General features: G+C 38.5%; 1 protein-coding gene across 5 annotated transcripts in view; it reads left to right on the top strand.

The window, feature by feature from the left end:
* Positions 1 to 19,301, top strand: part of CEP41 (centrosomal protein 41) — a 44,842-nt gene extending 25,541 nt beyond the window's left edge. For all 5 annotated transcript variants that reach the window (XM_005609372.4, XM_023639682.2, XM_023639683.2 and 2 more), the window contains 9 exons: positions 576 to 623; positions 5,033 to 5,094; positions 6,085 to 6,154; positions 11,537 to 11,681; positions 13,400 to 13,551; positions 13,953 to 14,020; positions 15,336 to 15,450; positions 15,923 to 16,138; positions 16,819 to 19,301. In XM_005609372.4, coding sequence (XP_005609429.2) covers positions 576 to 623; positions 5,033 to 5,094; positions 6,085 to 6,154; positions 11,537 to 11,681; positions 13,400 to 13,551; positions 13,953 to 14,020; positions 15,336 to 15,450; positions 15,923 to 16,138; positions 16,819 to 16,976 — 1,034 coding nt within the window. In that variant the 3' untranslated portion in view covers positions 16,977 to 19,301. The remainder of the gene's footprint in view (positions 1 to 575; positions 624 to 5,032; positions 5,095 to 6,084; positions 6,155 to 11,536; positions 11,682 to 13,399; positions 13,552 to 13,952; positions 14,021 to 15,335; positions 15,451 to 15,922; positions 16,139 to 16,818) is intronic.
* The last annotated feature ends 683 nt before the right edge of the window (positions 19,302 to 19,984 follow it).

The raw sequence follows: 19,984 nt of genomic DNA, 5'->3' as shown, positions 1-19,984 counted from the left end.
AATCTGCTGTTGTTTCTCAGCAAATCAAACCCGTGGTGAACACTAGTGAACAGACTGTGTGGTCTAGCTCGGGCTGCAACATCAGCTTGCCTGGTGGAAGACAAGTTCAAGAAAGAGAGGGAAACCACAAAGACTAAGCGGAGAGGAAAGGGTTGCTTGGGTGGCCACAGCAGCGCAGATAGACATTCAAATATCATTGCTGCTTTCTTTCTCCTCCTCTGCGTATCTCCCCAACAAAAAGATCATGGGGGATAAAAGGAGGAGGAAAGCCTTGACTCCAAAAGAAAAAAAAATTATATAAAGTGATCATCTGTACTGCCTGGGACTTCTTAATGTTTATTGGGTATGCACCCCAGCTTAAACACATTTGGCCCAAACATTTCCATTGATTCCTCATCTTTTAATGATGCTGTATAATGCATAAGACTGTTTACTATGTGTGGCCATTTGCCGACTGTAATTCTGTAAGAACAGGATAGGAAAGCTTAGAGAGTACTTGTACTCCATTCTGTTTTCACAGTTTTACTCATTTTCTTCCATTAAGAGCATATCTAAAATTCTTATTCTCTTTTTAGGTAACAGTATGACTAAATACATTGAGAAGCTAGAAGAGATCAAAAAAAGTGAGTAACAGTGGTGATGGTTTGGGATAATGGAACCCTATAGTTGTTCTGTACGTTGGTTATTGACAACCCTTACCATACTCTACACCTGACACATGGATGGCTGAGCCTGGTGGGTGCCTAGAAGAATGTGGGAAACACTGTCATCCTGGTCAGCTGCTAAGATTGTGGCCTTTGGGTCTGAGCCCGATTTAGATCCCATAGGAGATGTTAATGTTGGAATGTGGAGCTCTAGGTAAGCAGGGAGAACTTGAGCTGCTAGTTTCATTGTCCTACAGTCTTCATGACCTTTTCCTGTCTTCTTATGTTCTCTGTCCCTGAGATAGGAGTAATAATCTGTCTCTTATTTCATAACATTCTTTTGAGTATGAATTAGTATTCATGAAAGACTTAGAGATGTGAGGAAGAAAGCTTATTCTTAAAGTGGTATTATGCATTGTAAATTCATTGCAGTCTGCTTTCTTTTAATTAAAAATCATATTTCATGCACATCCTTTTTAAAAAATGATCTTCTGCAAAGATATGCTACTAGTCATTGAGTGCATTGCCCTCGCACAAAATCATAATTTTTCAGTGTGTCCAAAACGGATGTAAAATGTACACATCAAGGCCAGAATTAAAGAAGAAATAGAAACGTCTATTTTCTGAGATGGATTTGCTCTTATATTCAGTAGGAGAACCCGGTGGTAGGCGAGTGTTTAGCTAAGGGTAGTAAAGAGGTCCTCTAATTGAAAACAGCTCAGTACTTGACTCTGGTAATATACATTTTCTGAGAAGAGAATATTACAAATCCAGAATTCACCAGAACTTTTGCTTTTACACAGCAGGCCTTTTAATTTAAACGATAATGTTTCTGTTCCTTTTGAATTTCTGCAGTATTGAGAAACCCCAAACAATAGACCGGGACTCAGGAACAGCTTTATGCTGACTTATTTGCCAGGTTCAGCTATACGGGCTAATGCTGTAGATATTTGTTTTTAATGTGTAATGTCACAGTACCCTTTTCTTCTTATATATTTTATATTTATACAGTTTATATTGTAAACTATATACATTTTAAGTATATATTAAAATTTTAAACTTTGAAAAAATCTTGTTTACTCACCTACGCTTCATTGTTGTTGTCCTTAATTCATCTGTGCAGGCAAGATTCAGCCGGCCTGCTTCTACTTTGGTTTGTAGTCTCTTTCACGTCCTATCCATTTGAAGCTGAATATAGCTCACATGTCCACACCAAAATTTGTCCCGTAAAAATGTCCCATTCCACCCAGATTTCTGAAACCCTATTTAAAACATTTCTTAAGAGCACGATGTGGTTTCTTTAACATCTAAACTTTAAAAGGAGTTTATCTCCCAGAAGAAATACCTCTGGAATGGAGTCCTTGAAAAATGCTTGCTTCCCTCTTTAGAAGTTGTGAGCTTCCTTTTAGTAAGACAGAAGGTTCCTCTCACCTTGTTTCACACACTTTCTGCTGATTCCCTGACTAGAATTACTTCAGATTCTGGTTTGGGATCTACATTTTGGAAGATAGTTCCTTCTCTTTTCCCTTTTTCTGTTGTAGGTGTTCTTTTGGGTAAAAAGGGAGGAGAATATTGGCTTTTTTCATGACACCCTAAACCCATCACTTTTCTCAGATTACCTTAGATGCCATGTCTTTCTGTGAAATCACAAACCTTGTTCTGTTACTTCCTTTGATTTATCTTCCACTGTGAGCCCAACTTCCCTTTGCTAATAACGTGTTTTAACAGAACCCTGAAAATGCAGAATTCCTTTGTAGTCTGAATATTCTTTCAACTCTGCCTGGGGAAAAGAGACACTCTGTGTCTATTGACCATTTACAAAGCCTATTCTTGGCTTCTGGTGGTTAGATGACACTAGTTGGACCCAGTGTGAAACATCCTAGATAGTCAGGTCTCTGTCCTTCCAGTAACTTGAGAGAGACAGACTTAGACTCCAGACTTACTGGAGAAGCAAAGCTTGATAACATATCTGACACTAGGCTTATTTGTCTTCATCACAGAGTTTGGGAGAAGCTACAGTAGCAGAAGCTCCATTCTTAAAGCTCTGTTCGCTCTTGCAAGGACTGACAGAGCTTTCCAAGTCATCCTTTTTATAAAACTTACAATTTACTGTAAAACGTCTAGTTTGATCTTTTATCTGTGAGTAATAATGTCAGAAAGTCCCAATGATGGCTGTCCTTCTAAACCAGAACCAGGTATGTAGAATTCAGGCTCAAATATGCAGTGGGATTTCTAGTGCTTGTGAGAGGACACTAGAAATGGCAATCATTAGACTATTGTAGAGTCTGTTTTTTGTTTAAGGTGATTTCTACTTAGTTATAGGGTATTTTAATGTGTACATTTTGTACTTAGAATGTGAAGAATTGGAGAAGTATTTCAAACTATGCAACTATACAACAAGAATATCAATGGATAAATGCCACAGTGCAAACTACTTTAAAGTTGACTGTTTTCGTTGACTGATTTATTGCCATTTTGATTTACATAAATGACTTTTGGTGGGCAAGTTGGTGGCAATTGAGAGGAATATTGTAGTTGTTCGGTTGCACTTTTTAAAGCTTCTGCTCAGCCTAGGAGGGTCTGCATCCTGGCAGCTTTTAGAAGCTCCTTTGCATCTAGGTTTGTTACCTTGTATCCAAAAGAAGCTCTTCTAAGAATTTTCTAGAAGTAATGGTCAGTTATTAGCCAAATTGCTCTTTTTAAGGCATTTTAGAGCAGAGAAGCTTTAATTCCCTATAAAAAAGAGTCTTGACATATTTATAAAAGGCTGGTTTTTAAGGTAATATCATTTCCTGACTCTGGGTTGTAAAGGTGTTTGGTAAGCCAACCTAACGTTATCCTCCAAAATAACTGTCTGGTCTGTACTGGTTTTTTGGAAATTCATGGAAATGATTAGTAACACCAGGTCAATAATCTTAAATACAGTTAATCCTTTCCTTTGTTGCTATGAGTCTTGGTTTATGAGACATTTATCCTGTGAAGGCCATAGTAATTATCCAGCTAACATTTAGTAATTCTGAAATAATGAGGTCATGTTTAAGGAGTATAGGTGCCAATATAAAAATCTAGAAGAGGAGTGAAATGTGAGGGCGGGCAGGAGGTCAATGCTGAAAACTCTTCAGAATTGGCAGTCATCTTCAGAAAAGTTTAAGGAAGCCAACTTTTAACATGCCTCAGTGGGACAGATACTAGATAAAGTGAAATTGGCTAAATTTTTATTTTATTTTTTTGGGTGAGGAAGTTTGGTCCTGAGCTAACATCTGTTGCCAATCTTCCCCTTTTTTTTTTTTTCTCCCCAAAGCCCCAGTACGTAGTGGTATATCCTAGTTGTAGGTCATTCTAGTTCTTCTATGTGGGATGCCTCCACAGCATGGCTGGATGAGTGGTGTGTAGGTCTGCACCCAGGACCCAAACCAGCAAACCCCAGGCCACCGCAGAGCACTCGAACTTAACCACTCGGCCATGGGGCTGGCCCCTGGCTAAATTTTTAAAAACTGTTTAATATGATATGAAGAATGATTGACACAGTACGGAAGTACCCCCATTTGAATTATATCTCAGAACTGTAAAAATAGCACTGAATAAATATTGATGTTTTAGGTTGATTTTTATTTTCTTTTAATTGTGGTTAAAAAACACAATTTACCACCTTAATCATTTTTAAGTGTACAATGCAGTAGCATTAAGTATATCACATTGTGTACAATAGATCTCAAGAACTTTTTCATCTTGCAAAACTGAATAGATTGATTAGAAATTGATACAAGAGTTTATCAGGACCAGTCATAACTTGGATCCTAGCATTGTACTCCAGGAAAAGAAAATGTTGTCCTGTGTCTCTAGCATAGTTTGTAACCTCAGGGAGTATAATTATTCTCTTTTCAGGGCAGAGTTAGAATTGTAGGGTGTAAATGTCTTACCAGCTGTTTGACCTGGGGCAACTCAGCTTCTCTCCGTCTCTGTCCTCATTTGTAAAATGCAGACGTTTATTCCCTGCTTTGTTCTGAAAAGGATTTAAAGTGGCTTATAAAAATGCATGCAATATGATATGGTCAAAGTAGAGACAGCCTAGTGAAAGCACAGTGGTAGACTAATAATATAAAGGCGAGGGATAAAGTCACTAGACACGAAAAGGTGGCTTCTAAATTCAACATTAGGCTTCCTACCAGCCAAAGCAAAGGGAAAAAATGAAGAGATGATATAATAGTGGCCACACTTAATTTTGAGGATATCATGAGGATCAAATGAGATAACATATGTAAAGGAGACCATAAAGGCATATAAATAAGTTGGAAAATATGCCATATAACTTGATGACTAGAAAGAATTAATACCTCTAAGAAAGCAAAATAAATCTAGAAAAATATTTGTCCTATCCTGCTTTTCAGATTATAGATACAAAAAAGATGAACTTTTCAAGAGACTGAAAGTTACAACTTTTGCCCAGTTGGTAAGTTTAATGATCTTCCATTGGAGTAAAAACTGTCTAATTTGTGCTGCTTTTTGTGACTATTTCTAAATTCAACTCTAGGTAATGTTTGCAGAGGGGCTTCTTCTGATTCTTTATATTCCACGTATGGGAGGATTAACTGGTGTGTAGTGTGTGTTCATTCAAGGATGGTATAAAATTTTTCTCTTTTCTTTGATAAGAATTTTATAAAGTAAAATGTGCACTATACTTTTAAATCATCAAATTTGTGGTTTAGGATTTATTTTTTCCTTGTCCATTTAATTTAATATTTAGACTCTAGAATTCTGGACTCTGGATTGTTTGGGCATTTATCTCTGTGGAAGCTGGGGGGTCTCCTGTCTACGACTGAGCTCTTTTGCCAAGTCTTTCTGCCATAGGCTGTTTTGTTACTTGGGGAAAGTCACTTTCTAATTTTATTTGAAGATTATGAACAGAGTATCACTCTGGCACCCAAACAAGAGTTCCATTGATGTAACTCAAGGTGTATCTTGAGCCCTATGAGCTAAGTTGTACAAGTGCTTTAAAAACTGTATGTAGGTATACAACTTTGTTATCAATATATTCATAATTACATTTATTTCCTTTCTGCATGAAGAATTACTGATAGAGTTCTATTCTTGTAAGTATTGCATTTTCAAGAAATGTGTCAAGTTGGGACTAGAATATGTATGGAGCAGTTTTAAACTCTTATTCATGTTTCTTGTCCTAAATTATCCTTTTAGTCTTTTAAGTTTATTGTGTAATGCTTTAGATGAATCTTTTCTTCTGGAATGATCATCTGCAGTGTAATTACCACTCGCAAAGTAAGGAGACCTGAGATTTAGTCTCCAGTTGAGGACTGACAAGTTTCTTAAAACGAGAAATCTTTGATGTTTGATGTTTCCTCATCTTTTGTAAAAGACAGAATTGCCTCTGTTTAAAGACAGATGAACATACACCATCTACACATTTCATTCTCTTTTCTATCAGGTCATCCAAGTTGCTTCCCTATCTGATCAAACACTGGAAGTGACAGCTGAGGAGATTCAAAGGCTAGAAGGTAATGAGAATTGAGGATGTGGGGACAATAACGGATGGACTATTTGACTGAAGTGCTCACCCTGTGCTGCTGTGTTCACAGGGACTTGGGACTTTGAAGTATCTATTTGTAACTAGATTGTTGCCCTCTGAGAAGCGCTACCTGGTTCTTTGACTGTTAACTCTTATTTCCTTAAAACAGCCATCTGGTTTTCTGGCTTGAACATTTATAGTTTTAAATGTTTTAGATGTGTTTAATATAGTAATTACTTGTTTTCAACAAATATTTTTAGTCCCATATAAGTACAGGTCACAGAATCAGGTGCTATGAGACTACAAAGGTGGATAAAGCAGCTCTGTTTACATGAAGTTTGTAGTCACGTATGTGCACATGCACAGGTTTATGTGTGTTGGGTGAGGAGAATGATAATAGAAACACAAAATTATTAATATCGCTAATATGGTAAACATTCATGATGGAGGACTGGAAGGAAACCATCATTTATTGAATATACATTGCTAGGTACTTCACATGAGTTTTCTTATTTAATCTTCTCAAAAACTCTAGAAGGAAGGTGCACTTTACAGATGAGAAGCCTAAGCCTCAGAGGTTAAATTACTTGCTCCAGGTGATACAGCCCGTAAGGCATGGGCGTAGGATCCAAATCTATGCATCTCTGGTAGCAACTAGTGTCTTTGCTGTGGGTGTTCCAAAGAAGGAAAGATATTTTCCAGTTAGAAGACCAAGGTAGGCTTTCTTAAAGCTTTTGAACTGGGCCTTAAAAGTGGGGTTTGAATCTCAACAGGTGCAAATTAAGGGTAAGGCTCTTGCAAGCTGAGGAGTAGCCTGAGCAAAGGCATGGAAGAGAATAAACTCCAGGCGTGTTGGGGGAATCGCCTAATCCGGCCTGGCTGTGGCCTGAGGGAAGCGTAGGCGCAGGTAGGAGACAAGGCTAGAAAGAGAGGCAGGCCCTGGATTTCCCCTCTTAAATACCGAGTCAAAAATAAAACCTTTTAGTTGCTCTCTCATAAAAGGAATACACCGAGTTTAGGTCTTTCTTTTATCCTGAAGTACTAACAATCGATGTGTGGCTGTTTACGGAAGGGGACTGTGTTTTGTTAAGGTTGATGTAGCCAGGAATTTGACTTCTGATTTCAAGACAAGTTTCTCAGGAAGTCTGAACACGGGGTTTGTGCAACTCAACTGTCGTTTCCCTGGGCTTGTTTTTGCTAGGGAGGATAAAGAGAATCTGAAAAAGACAGGAATTTATCTTTGACAGATGCCTCTCACACAGCCGAGAAATAAGGGCTCTTTGTAACGGAGATAATTGAGTCTCCTCTTACAAGCACTCCCAATTTTAACCTGGTTATGTAAGTACATGGATTTGGTCCTTTAATTCATTGTTGAAATTGCAGCACCAAAACATATGGGCACAGGCAATTTTCTCTTCTGTGATAAATTTGCACAGCAAAATAGGCCCTTGTAAAGTAGGACACCATAATGTGTGAGTAATATTAGTGTTTTTCTAGTGCTCTACACAGAATAATAACTCACTCAGGAATGCCTCTAGAACAGATTGTATCTGTATGCATATTGGCTATCTTTGAAGGCATTTAAAAAATCTCCTTTTGTAATGTTTATTGTTTTTTCCTGACTTAAAAGTATATTTCCAGAAAGTAGAATGCTGTAAACAAAATATATAAAGAAGAAAAATAAAATAACTAATAATTCCTGTTAACATTTTGGTCTATTTTCCCCCTAACTCCCCACCCAAATCCATACTTTTTGTATATAGTGTTGTATTATGCTGTTTTCAGTTAACATTTTATCATGCATTATGCATGTCATTAAATAGACTTCAAAAGCTTAATTGTAAAGGTTGTGTTGTCATATAATGTCTATCCTTTGGATATACCATAATTTATTTAATTACTCCATTGTTGGGCATTACAGTTTTTCTAATTTTTCACTTCTATAAAATAATGCTGCAGTGTAAATACATAAATGTTTGCATGGTTCTGATTATTTCCTGATGATAAATTGCTGCAGATGGTGGAAAGGTAGAAACATTTAAGACTCTCAATGCTGACTCCACATTATCTCCTGAATGGTTCTATCTGTCTGCATTCCCACCAAGTAAATGAGAGGACATGTTTCTCCCCATCCTAGCCAATGCTGAATAATTCTCATTTTTGTAACTGCTGAATAATTGTCATTTTTGTAACTATTTGCCAGTTTGATAGATGAAAAGTGGTATCTAATAGTTTTATTTTGAATTTCTCTGATTGTGAGGTTCACCTTTGTGGGTGTTTATTGGTCATACATATTTCTTCTTTTGAGGATATTACTTGTCCTTTCCCTTTTTTTTCCTAATGGAATGTTCATCTTTTACTTATTGATGTGTAAAGGCTCTATATAATTATGATATCTTTATACATTAGAAACCAATACAGCCTTGAAAATGAATGAGAAAAATCTTTACTTGATGAATTGGAACAATTTCCAAGCTGTATTATTAAGTAAAAATAAAGCAACAGCAAGACAAACAAAAAACCAAAGGGTAGAGCAGTATGAATGGCATTCTCCTGGATGTGTAGAAAGGGGAGAAAATAAAATATGTGCAAAAGTATGTAGTTGTTTTATTTCTGGAGGGAAGTGAAGGCAGTTCCCTTGGGGGAGGGGTCTGCAGTCTGGAAGGGAGGAAGACTTCCTTCTATGGTCACAGTTTCATCTTGATGGCATTTTTTACCTTCTGCAACATGATCTTTTTTCAGTTAAAGGACTAGTTAATTAAAAAGCTCTTTGTAAATTAAGTATATTAACCTTTTCTCATTCATATGTGTGATCACAGACGTTTTTCCTAATTTGTTATTCACCTTTTAATTTTCTTTGTGCTGGATTTGACATATATGAGGTTTGCATTTTTACATGTTTAAAATCTATTAGCCTTTCATGTTTTTTCTTTTTATTGTTTTAGACTCATAAAATCAAAAACAAGATAAATTATTCACCTATGTTTTCTTTTAGCTTGCTTGGTTGTTTTTTCCCCTACATCAATCCATCTGTTATATAGTTTGGTATGTGATGTGAGGGCGTTATCTAAATCTGATTTTTCTAGATAGTTGACAACTTATCCCAGCACCATTTATTCAGTAGTTCTGCCTTTACCTACTGATTTGTGATGATACCTTTAACATATATTTGCTTTTTATGTGTATTCTAGGATTTGTTTCTCTGTTAGCTACCATATTCCATTGTTCTGGTTGTAGTTCTGCATTATTTTGATCATTTACCTTTTCAATATATGTTACTATTTGATAAAGCAGGTTCTCCAAATTGTGTCTCTCTATACATATGTATTTTTTTCTTCTCATTTTAAAAATCCTTTCAAGCTTTTTTTTTAAATCCCATTGGGATTTGTATGAAGGTTAAAAATTAAATTTGGAAAGGATTAACATCATTTCACTTTTAGTTGCCCTGTCAGGAAAATGCAAGGTATGTCACTCCATTTGGCTCTTCTTTATGTCCCTAAGGAAAATTCTTATATGCCCTATAAAGGACTTATAGATCCTTTACATTTCTTTTTTGTTGTTGTTATATTTCTTAATAGGTTTTTTCCTAGGACAGTATATTTTGTATCTGCAGTTGTTACTGTAAATGAGATGTTATTTTCTAATTGGTATATAGGAAAAAATTTTCTTAGTGTTTATTTTGTTATCTAACCACATATTTATTTTCCTTATTCTCATAGGATTCTCCCAAAGTTTCTAAGTATATTATATCATATGCAAATTAAATTTTAATATATGCTTGAATAACTAGGCCTCTTATTTCTCTTGTTTCTCTCATTATACTAGTGAGAACAGTAGATTCTCAAACTTTTTGATATCAGTCTTCCTCCACACTCTTAAAAATTATTAAGGACCTCGAAGAGTTTTGGTTTATTTGAATTATATATCTATTTAGAGTGTTAAAATTTTAAACTAAGAAGTTAAAAAATAAATTTATTTACTATTTCACTTAAAAACAACAATACTAAACCCATTACAAAACACAAATAACATTTTTATGCGAAATAGCTATATTTCCAGAAGAAAAAAAAATGAGAGTTTTTTGTTTACTGAGAATGGCATTGTTTTACTTTTTTTTGTCAATCTTGTCAGTGTCTGATTTAATAGAAGGTAGCTGATTCTTATATCTTCTTCTGCATTCTATCTGTTACCATATGCTCTTTGGGTGGAAGTATATGAAGAAAACCTGGCCTTACACAGACCTGTAGTTGAAAAAGGGAGGAATATTTTAACAGCCCTTTCCAAAAACTGTCGATTTCTGTTTTGATACTACACCAAAACTTAACAAGCGATAGCTTCTTAAAGGATAGTTGTAACGTGGAATCTGAAACCATATCGATGAATTTCATAGTCTGTTGCATTAAACCCATTGGTCTGTCTTAGACTTTGAGTGACTCTTTTACCTGTGCATGATTTTATAATATCATTCATTGGTCATTTGGAAAATATTGGTTCACTGAGTTATGAAGATCTTCCAAATGTTGATAAATTTTATTACACAGTATCCAAAAAATCCCATTTTTATTAATCTTACCACCTATCTTATTAGAAAAGTCATTAAATGTAGGGAAGTAGTCAAGCTCCTGATGGCAAATACAGTTTCCAAAATTCTGATTTTGGTTCAAAATTTAATCATTGCAACAAATACCATGAGTTGTTTTCCCTGAAATGACAAGTTCACTTAGACTGTTTTTGAGAAAATATCTGCCAAATGGGCAAGTCTAAGTAACCATAGTTTTTCTTTTAAGTAAAAATGGTATTCAGGGCAATTAATCACCCTAATGCTTTTCCTTGAGACAACAATGGTACTTTGGTGAGTAGCACACTTGCCGTATGTGCTCTCCCCATTTCATCACACAGAATATTAAAAAGGTGTGTACTTAGGGATAAGCTTTAATAAAATTATTATTACTACTTCATCAAGAACTTTTTAAAATGTGACAGTCATATCTATTAACTGTGAGTGTGTGTGTGTTGGTGAAAAATACAATGATTACTAGTAAAACTTGGTACCTCTGCTCTTATCCTTGCTCAGGCACTAACAATTTTCTCCACCATTTTGTATCATCATTGCAAATATCAACACATTAAAAGAGGTAACATCTTGGTTATGAAAATAGTTTTCATCTTGCAGATCCCCTGAAAGGGTCTTGGGGACTCCGGGGGTCCACAGACTACATTTTGAGAACCTATGCATTAGAACTTAGAGAACAATTTAATAATGGTGATATGATTTCCTTTTCTTGACCTAATTTCAGTGGAACTGCCTGACAAGTAAATACAAATTCTAAGGTTAAATTTACTTATTTATTTATTTATTTGCAAATTTCAGACAACGATTCTGCAGCTTCAGACCCTGATGCTGAAATCGCAGCCAGGACCAACGGGAAAGGGAGCCCCGGGGAGCAGTCACTGAGCCCAGTCCAGTTCATACATAGTGCGGGAGCGGGGGACTCTAGTCGCTCGACTCTTCAGAGGTACTCTAATCAAATTCATGTTTCATTGCATTTTACCTTCATATTAATCTAGACACCAATTCCAGTGATTTAATTACCTTAGAAACAGATTGGCAGTAATGAAGTCCCACATTTTCATCCCAGCCCTTCTATTTTCTCTTTATATAAATGCCACCTCCTGAATCTTTTCACAGCATTCTTAGTCAGTTAGGGTAAGAATATATTGATAGGAGAGCATTCATTTTCACTCCTCAATTCCGTTCTTCTCAGCCTTCCTATATGCAAGTTTGCTGTTAGAACTTAGCTTTACAACTACTATCTTTTGACTCAGAAAGAATGATTCCTCCCTCCTTTTCTGTCTGCTGCAGCTTGTAATTACCCTGTCTAGAATCAGAAGAAAAATAGAGTGCCACTCGTAGTGCTCTGATATTAAATAGGTACAAAGAAGAATGAAAGCAACCCTTGGTGTCACTTCTCAAACTGCAGGTGGCTGGACCTTCCTCTTCCACAGACTGTGATGCAACGTTTTCTCAAATATTAGCTGTTGATTACAAGACAGTTCCGATTTTCAGCACATATCCATCCCTTCTACTGGTAAAACGGTTCTCCTAGAGAAACTAGTTCTACTAGAGAAAGAATTGCTATCATCAATACCGCTATTATTATTTTTATAACTACTTTTGTGTAAGAGGTCTAAAATTGCCTTCAAAATGAGGTAGACCAACAAAACTTCCATTGAGGATCCAGTTTCATGTGAAATAGATTTTCTTCTCCTTTGGGTCAACATAATATGCACTGTATAGCACATTGTTGTAATGTTTATCAGATTTAAATGCAGAATTTGACTTGCTGTGATGGGAGAGGAACAGCTGCTACATACTAATCTGTGATTTGGCATGTATGTCTTCTTATTTGCCTAGGAAAGTTATCATCTTCTTATTCCAATACAGATATTTCACTACTTGCCATGTTGTTTATAATAGCTACTCTTCTTATGCCTTTGATTCATGTTTTCACCACATTTTGCTTATAATATTAATATGGTGACCAGTTTTAGTAATTTTATGACCTTAGAAACAGAACTGTCAGTGGTGAACTCCCTCATTTTAACACTAGTTTTTCCTCTATCTCAGTCTATGAATGCCACCAAATCTAAAAGCCTCTTCAGTCTCAACACTGTAACCTATAAAATGGAAGTAAGTACAGATAACTATTGAAAACATTAAGGTTCAAAATCCGTATTGGATAGGTCACTGTGTATGAAATATATTAAAACATTGTGTTACTTTCTGTTACATATAGTATATATAGAAACACCTTTCATCTTTCCTGTCCTATCAACCTTATTCTTTCCTCTCTTGCTCTGCTTTCTTACACTCCTCAAAATCCCATTGGATTAACTGTTCGCCTCTTTCTTTCCCTGAATGCTGCCCTTGTTGCTGGAGGCAGCATCTGCTCTACAGTTTCTACCCCCTCAGCCATGCTAGTGACCTAACATGCATTCTCTGAAGGTAAATAGAGGCACGTGAATCCCCTCCTTGGGGACCAGTGTAATAGAATAGGATCCATAGGATCTTGCATTCAGAGGCAGAGCTGAGACACAATATCCATTTTCCTTTTTCTTTCAGGTGTCCTTTGAAAAGACATTGAGCACTCTCTCACTGTTCTGAAGAAACACATTTGACCTTTAAGCCACCAATCCCTGACTAGTTTCTGCTAACCTACTTTTTCATTTGCAGCGTCATCAGTGGTGTTGGGGAACTGGATGTAGACAAAGGGCTAGTGAAGAAAGCAGAGCCCAACACCAAAGACAAACCTTATCCCGACTGCCCCTTCCTGCTGCTAGATGTGCGAGATAGAGATTCTTACCAGCAGTGCCACATTGTTGGAGGTAAGAGAGAGAATGCTTTATCATGTCCCACTCCCAGGAACAGAGCCTGTTCCTGAGTCCAGGCGGCTCGAACCACATCCCATGGCAACAGTTAAGAAACCCACGTGTTAGTTGGATCCACTATGGGAAGCTGTAAGTTGGCTCTATCATAATGCTCCGAGAGAGGCTGGTGACTTCCCTATGGCTCAAGGGCCCAGTGCTAATGTCAGAAACAGTGAAGTGAAGCTTCTTATTCTGTTCACTGTCCTGTTTCTCTTTTCACAAAAGTATGTGTTTATGGCTCATTGATTTTGAAAATACGTTTCTTTTAACTCTTAGTTAGACTTTAAACCAGCTGGGAATTGGGGCCAAGTTGTACTAAGAGAACTACAAGCTTCCTAAACTTTTTCTTCTCTTTGCAGCTTACAGTTACCCAATTGCAACTCTGTCTAGAACAATGAACCCTTATTCAAATGATATTCTTGAATATGTATCCTTTGTTGCATTTTAAGGAGTTGTGGTTATGAGGATTGTAAGAATCAAACTTACCATGAATCATGTTCCCAGTAAGAAAACTCTGTGAAGGACCTTTGATACTAATTAGCTTACTTAGCATATGTTAAGATTTGGACTCTTAGCTGTTGCTGAGTGTCCTGACTATTAAGGCAGATGGTTCCAAGCCATTCTGCAGTGGGCCAGAAAACATTAGGTTAAAGGTTATGATCTGCTAAGAGTTAGTCCTAAGACATTTTTTCCCCAGAAAGCTTTCCCAAATTAAAACTTAATTTTTTTCCTTCCAACTTTTTTCTTCGTAAAATTTGAATTTTTCTCCTCATAATAGTCACAATTAGAAAATAATTTAAATACTGAAAAATATAAAAAAGAAAGGGGAAATCTCCAATAATCACCCAGTTGAACAACTCTAATTATACTTTTGGCATATTTTATTCCAGACTGTCTTCTATGTAGTTTTGGGGGGCAGGGGGGCGGGCGGTGAGGAAGATTAGCCCTGAGCTAATATCTGCCACCAATCCTCCTCTTGTTTGCTGAGGAAGACTGTCCCTGAGCTAACATCCGTGCCCATCTTCCTCTGCTTTTTATGTGGGACGCCTGCCACAGCATGGCTTGACAAGTAGTGCATAGGTCCACACCCGGGATCCGAACCAGCAAACCCTGGGCCGCCGAAGTGGAATGTGCACACTTAACCACTGTGCCACCAGACTGGCCCCCCTTCTATGTATTTTTTAACAAAGTAGAAATCATACTGTGTATATAATTTAGTATCTTGCTTTTCCCCACTTCATATTACAATGTATTTCCCCACTCCATTTTCAATGCAATGTATCTCATCCTCAGATTTACTGTAATTTACTAAACCATTGTATTACTTATTATTTATCATATTACTTATTATATTACTTATATATTACATATTATAAGTAAGGCTGCAGTGGACACATTGGACATAAAAGTTTTTCTATTTCTTCATCTGTAAAATGGAGATTGGAACATTCAGTTTCCAGGGTTGTTAAGTATAACAGAGCTAGAGGGTGTACAGTGTGTAACTAGTGCCATCGTGGACCATGGTAGTATTAGTGTATAAAAGAAAAGAATACCAGCTTGTGTGGTTTCCACAACAGGAAGAAATCCAGTATCTGCTGGTGCGATGGGTAAAGAGTAGTGTCGCCCAGTGTTCCCTGAACTCAGAAAGGTGCACATTGACAGCTCTTGGTTCCTTGAGGATTTCTTTATAGTCTAGGAGCATTAGCTCAGCGTAGTCAAACCTTAGCTCATCTGACTCTTAGAAAAATGCCCACGGCAAGATCATTATTCTGTACGACGATGACGAGAGGCTGGCCAGCCAGGCAGCCACCACCATGTGCGAGCGGGGATTTGAAAACCTCTTCATGCTTTCTGGAGGTGAGCCGGACTGTGTTGTGCTTTGGACTTAAACAACAGACATTTGGACTCACAATCCTTCAACCCCACCCCCATCACTTTTTTCCTCATCATGTTCAGAATTTAGTATTCTGGAAAGAGAGAAAACCATGCTGGCTGAAAGGAGTCAGGAGTTATTTGAAACTTCCATTAGCTCCATCAGCACATGTTTTTAATTCCTGAAATAATGATGTTGCTTTAGGGCTCTGTAAGAAAGCCTTAATGCTCCAGACTTGAGCAAAAGGATTTCTGGTGGAATTTTCAGAATCCCACATAACAACTGACATTTTCTTGTGTAATTTACTTAATGGTGAGGCAGTTAAGAAGGATTTCATGTCCTTGTGTTGGCCTCAACTTGGAGACCAAAGATTAGGAGACACGTAGGCTCCTTTCCAGGTTTCGCCATGGCCTTGCCACGTTAATGCTGCTTTTTCTGATCATCTTCCACCCCTAGGTCTAAAAGTCTTAGCTCAGAAATTCCCCGAAGGACTGATTACGGGTTCCCTGCCAGCATCCTGCCAGCAGGCCCTTCCTCCTGGTTCTGCCCGGAAACGAGCCAGCCCCAAAGTACCGCCTCTCCCAGCTGAGAATAAATGGAGATTTACCCCAGAAGACCTAAGAAAGATAGAGTACTACCTAGAAGAGGACCAGGGTCCTGCAGACAATCCTAGTAAGATATTTTGACCTTTAGAGATAATGTTTTCTGTTGAGCTTGAGATTTGCAACTTGGAACATCACCTCATTATATGAAACGCTTGATCTCTTCTATTCAAATTCTTAAAATATTTGTTGGGGAGGGGAAATGTGAAGGTGCTACGCAGGGGAGTGGGGGTGCGAGTGGAGGTGATCCCAGATTGTGGCAAGAATTAGGCGTCACACACAGCCGTAGAAAGAGAAGAGAATTTATCAGTCAAAGTGTATATTCAGGCAGAGTTGGGAGGCTGAGCTAAGGCATTCAGATTCCTTCTTGGAAAGTTTTGTTTCCTTCTGCTGCTTCTGGGGACACTTCCATCCTTACCCTTGCACACTCCTCCGTCTTCTCTTTCTCTGATCGCTCCTGCACCCTTCTCTACCAGGAAGGAAGGAAGGATAGGCCAGGTTGGTTGGGGATAATGGAGAGGAAGAAAGAAAAGCTATCTGGGTTTCCTTTCATTCCTGCCCCATTCCCCACCTTCAAGTTGATCTTAAGGATGAAGAGTAGGTTTTAGCCTAAAGTAGATGCTGAAATAGGACTGCATTCACTTAAAAGTGGTCGTAAGCCTAAGACTTCATGAGCTTAAAAGTGTCCTTGGCAGATTGTCCCTGGAATCATTCTTGCAGTTCTGCTCCCTGCTTTCTTGTTCCCTTCAGGCCGGCTGAGCCAAGCTAATGCCTCCGGAAGAGACTCCAAGGTTCCAGGCCCCCGGAGCACCCGCAGCGGTCAGAATCTGCCCACAGGGGGCCCTGCCGGCCACCTGAACCCCCGCTCTCTGGGCTCTGGCCACCTGCAAGGCAAACCCTGGAAGTAAAGACTTCGTCTGTCTTAGTCAAATAAATGTTTTCTCTCCTTCCGGAACCCCTGAGCAGTGCCCAAGTTGGTCATTTTCAGACACTGCCGCAGAGGAGAGACCATGACCTGTGTGATAGGCCCTCTTCCCTTCTCCAGCTCCTCTCCCACATCCAACTCGGGAAGGATTTTTACAAAAACCAGAGGCATGACAGGCTCTGGTGTCCTCCCTGTTGTTTACAGAATATGTAATCTCGGAAACTGACTAGGCAAAAAGAGTCTCATTTTTTTAGGCTATTTTTTTTAATAAGGTCCAGCTTGTTTTGATCTATAGCCTGTGTTTTGTAAATACCTCAGTTATATCTGGTGTGTTCTTCCCAACCAGTTCTTTTTCACTCACTGTGCTTGGTTTCCTGAAGGTTCTCCAGGTAGGCTGTGCAGCCTGAGAAGCCGTGGGTGGGGATGATTCTTAGCTTTCAGCCGCCCCCAGGCTCCCCACCTGTGGTGAGCCCACTGGCTGAGGAGCGCACGCTGCAGGCGGCTCTGTTGTGAATGTGGAGGCCGGTACCTGTGAGCATTGCTCAATTTCTAAGATTTAGCAGAGCAGCTCCCACACTCCCTGAATGTTCCTCCTCACTCTGTTTTCCTGGAGCCAGCACAGGTGGTAATGTGTGCTCAGCTGCCTTCTGTCAGGGCGCGGGGCCCCTTGCAGGAGAGCACCGTCCATTATGGAGGGCTGCGTGGAGAGCCGTTGAAGCCTCCCAGAGCTGCTCCTCATTTGTGGTTGGTTTATCAGTTGTAAATTTCCGTTACCCACCTCGGGTCCATCTGTGTTAGACGGGTAGAAATTATGGCCACTTGAAAACATCGGCTTCCGTGGGGCCACCACGGGCACACAAGGTGAGGACGACTCCATGGTCCTTTGTCAGAGCTGACAGCCCCTTAAGCCCTTGCTTAAAAATACAGTATTAGTCTAATTGAGTAATTAGTGCAATTTCCTGCTTACTTTTCATTCTCATGACTGAGCTGTGATTAGGAGGTTGTGATTATAGATTCTGGTTTGGGCCAGAATTTTGAATCAGCATTAATTGAATTGCTAGATGACTGACATTCATTCCATTTAATTGGGGGAACAAAGACCTCAGGTAGGGATGAGGAACTCTGAAATCATCAGGAAAAGGAAAAGAGCCTTGTTAATTTTTATAGTCTGTGATCTGTAGCTGTGATAAGGGACTAAGGAATAAATTGTGCTCTTTGTCATGGCAACCAGCTTCTGAAAAGCCAACTGAAAATTGCCTGTCCTTAGGTGGTTACTGCTGCCGGGTAAGATTTGCCTTAATGGGACTATTTTCTCACCACCAAAAAAAAAAAAAAAGTGCCACAGTATTTCTAGCATGGGGGGCTGTGTTTGTAAGAGAAATAAAGGTAATAAATATCTCATAGAGACGTATGGAAAAATAACTTTCAGATTCAGCCCAGTCCTGTTTTAGTGTGTTTATCCTTCTCTACTTGATTTCCAAAGTGCAACGTTTTCCGATGCTTTAGAAATCAGACTAACCAGGGACATTGTTCAGATGTCAAGCCGTGCCCAATTTTCCACAAGATTCAAGAATCTTGTATAAAATTCAGCCAACGTACACATAGCTTTAATGAGGAGCCTGTCATGTTTCTCCATAAATTTATTGCCTGAGAACTTAGTTCAGCCTTTTGCTAATGCCAAAATGCTCTGGCTCTTTATTTTCCTTACAGCATAGATTTTAAAAAATGCAAATTTTTCCACACTCGATTTTCCCCTAGCATGGACATGATTTTCAGCCATTTTTGACACATATACATTTCTAAGGAGAAAATATTTTTCTCTCTAACAAAGTTCTGATTATGCCATTTTTAAGTTGACTAGTCAGGAGTTTAGATGTGCCCGCTCGATTCTGTTTTGAAAGTAAATGGTAGTCCCCCTTTGTTCCTATTCTGCATTCCTATCACCAAACAACGCTAGAGTGTTAGAAACTCCTGTGTATATATGGAAAGTCACTTTAGCCAAACCTATTAGAACTGCTGTGCGTTTAGCTGAGAGATCTGGCAGGTTGAATATATTTATATGTGTTTCTCCATAGTGCTTTGCCTTATTGGTAAGAATTTTAAATAACGACCCCTCAAAGACCTGTTCTGATTCTGTACTTTGTGTATTAAATGTCGCTTGCAGACAGTTTTTACATGCGCAAGGTATTGCTTGGAATGCTCTACTTTACTGGTGTTTTTTATTAGATTAAGTGACATGTATTATTTAAGTGATCAGTGATACTTTGTGCAATTATGAATGTTGAAGATTAAAGTACATAGTTATTAATGTGTTGTTTGCTATTAATATGCTGAGATCTGCCAGCTTCTCTCTTCCTCTCTATTGAGATAATTTGGGGGAGCCACACAGGACTGGGGTAATCTGAAAGAATCCCTCTTTTTGCTGAGTCTCCCAGAAAGGCATATGTTCTTTGTATAAATGAATCAGGAAATCATTCCCTGTAGGGCCAGGAAGCTTAGTTCTCTAGTCGGAAGGCCTGGGTTTCTCCTCAGGCTCAGGCAGGCACTGAGCGCCGCCTTAAGCACTCTACAGCAGATAGTAATCAGCAGCTGAAATCCCTGTCAGCGTTTCAGGGGTTGACGAGCTGCCCTTGCCTGGGAGCTTGTGACCCCCTAGATGGAAGGTGCTTTGCCTGTGTACAACTACAGCTCCATCTAAGCAACAGTGTTGGCCAAAGTCTAAATAACACGTTCACTGCTTTACAGGAGTGTGTATTTAGGAATGAAAGGAGGGAAGGAAGGAGAGAAGCAAGGAAGCAAGAAGTGGCGAGGGAGGGAAGGGAAAGCTACACTACTTATTCAAAAACAAAAAGAACATCTTGGGCTGTAATAAAATCAGGTTTAATCTACTGAAAGGCAATAGAATGATTCAAATGGCCTAAAAGTAATTTTGTTTTTCACCTGTAGTAGAAAACCAGAACCAGCACAATCATATTGGATTTGGTGTAAATC

The sequence above is a fragment of the Equus caballus genome, chromosome 4, assembly GCF_041296265.1.
Source record: "Equus caballus isolate H_3958 breed thoroughbred chromosome 4, TB-T2T, whole genome shotgun sequence".
Taxonomy (NCBI): domain Eukaryota; kingdom Metazoa; phylum Chordata; class Mammalia; order Perissodactyla; family Equidae; genus Equus; species Equus caballus.
The sequence above is the reverse complement of the archived record's forward strand: the minus strand, read 5'-3'. Positions and strand labels throughout refer to the sequence as shown.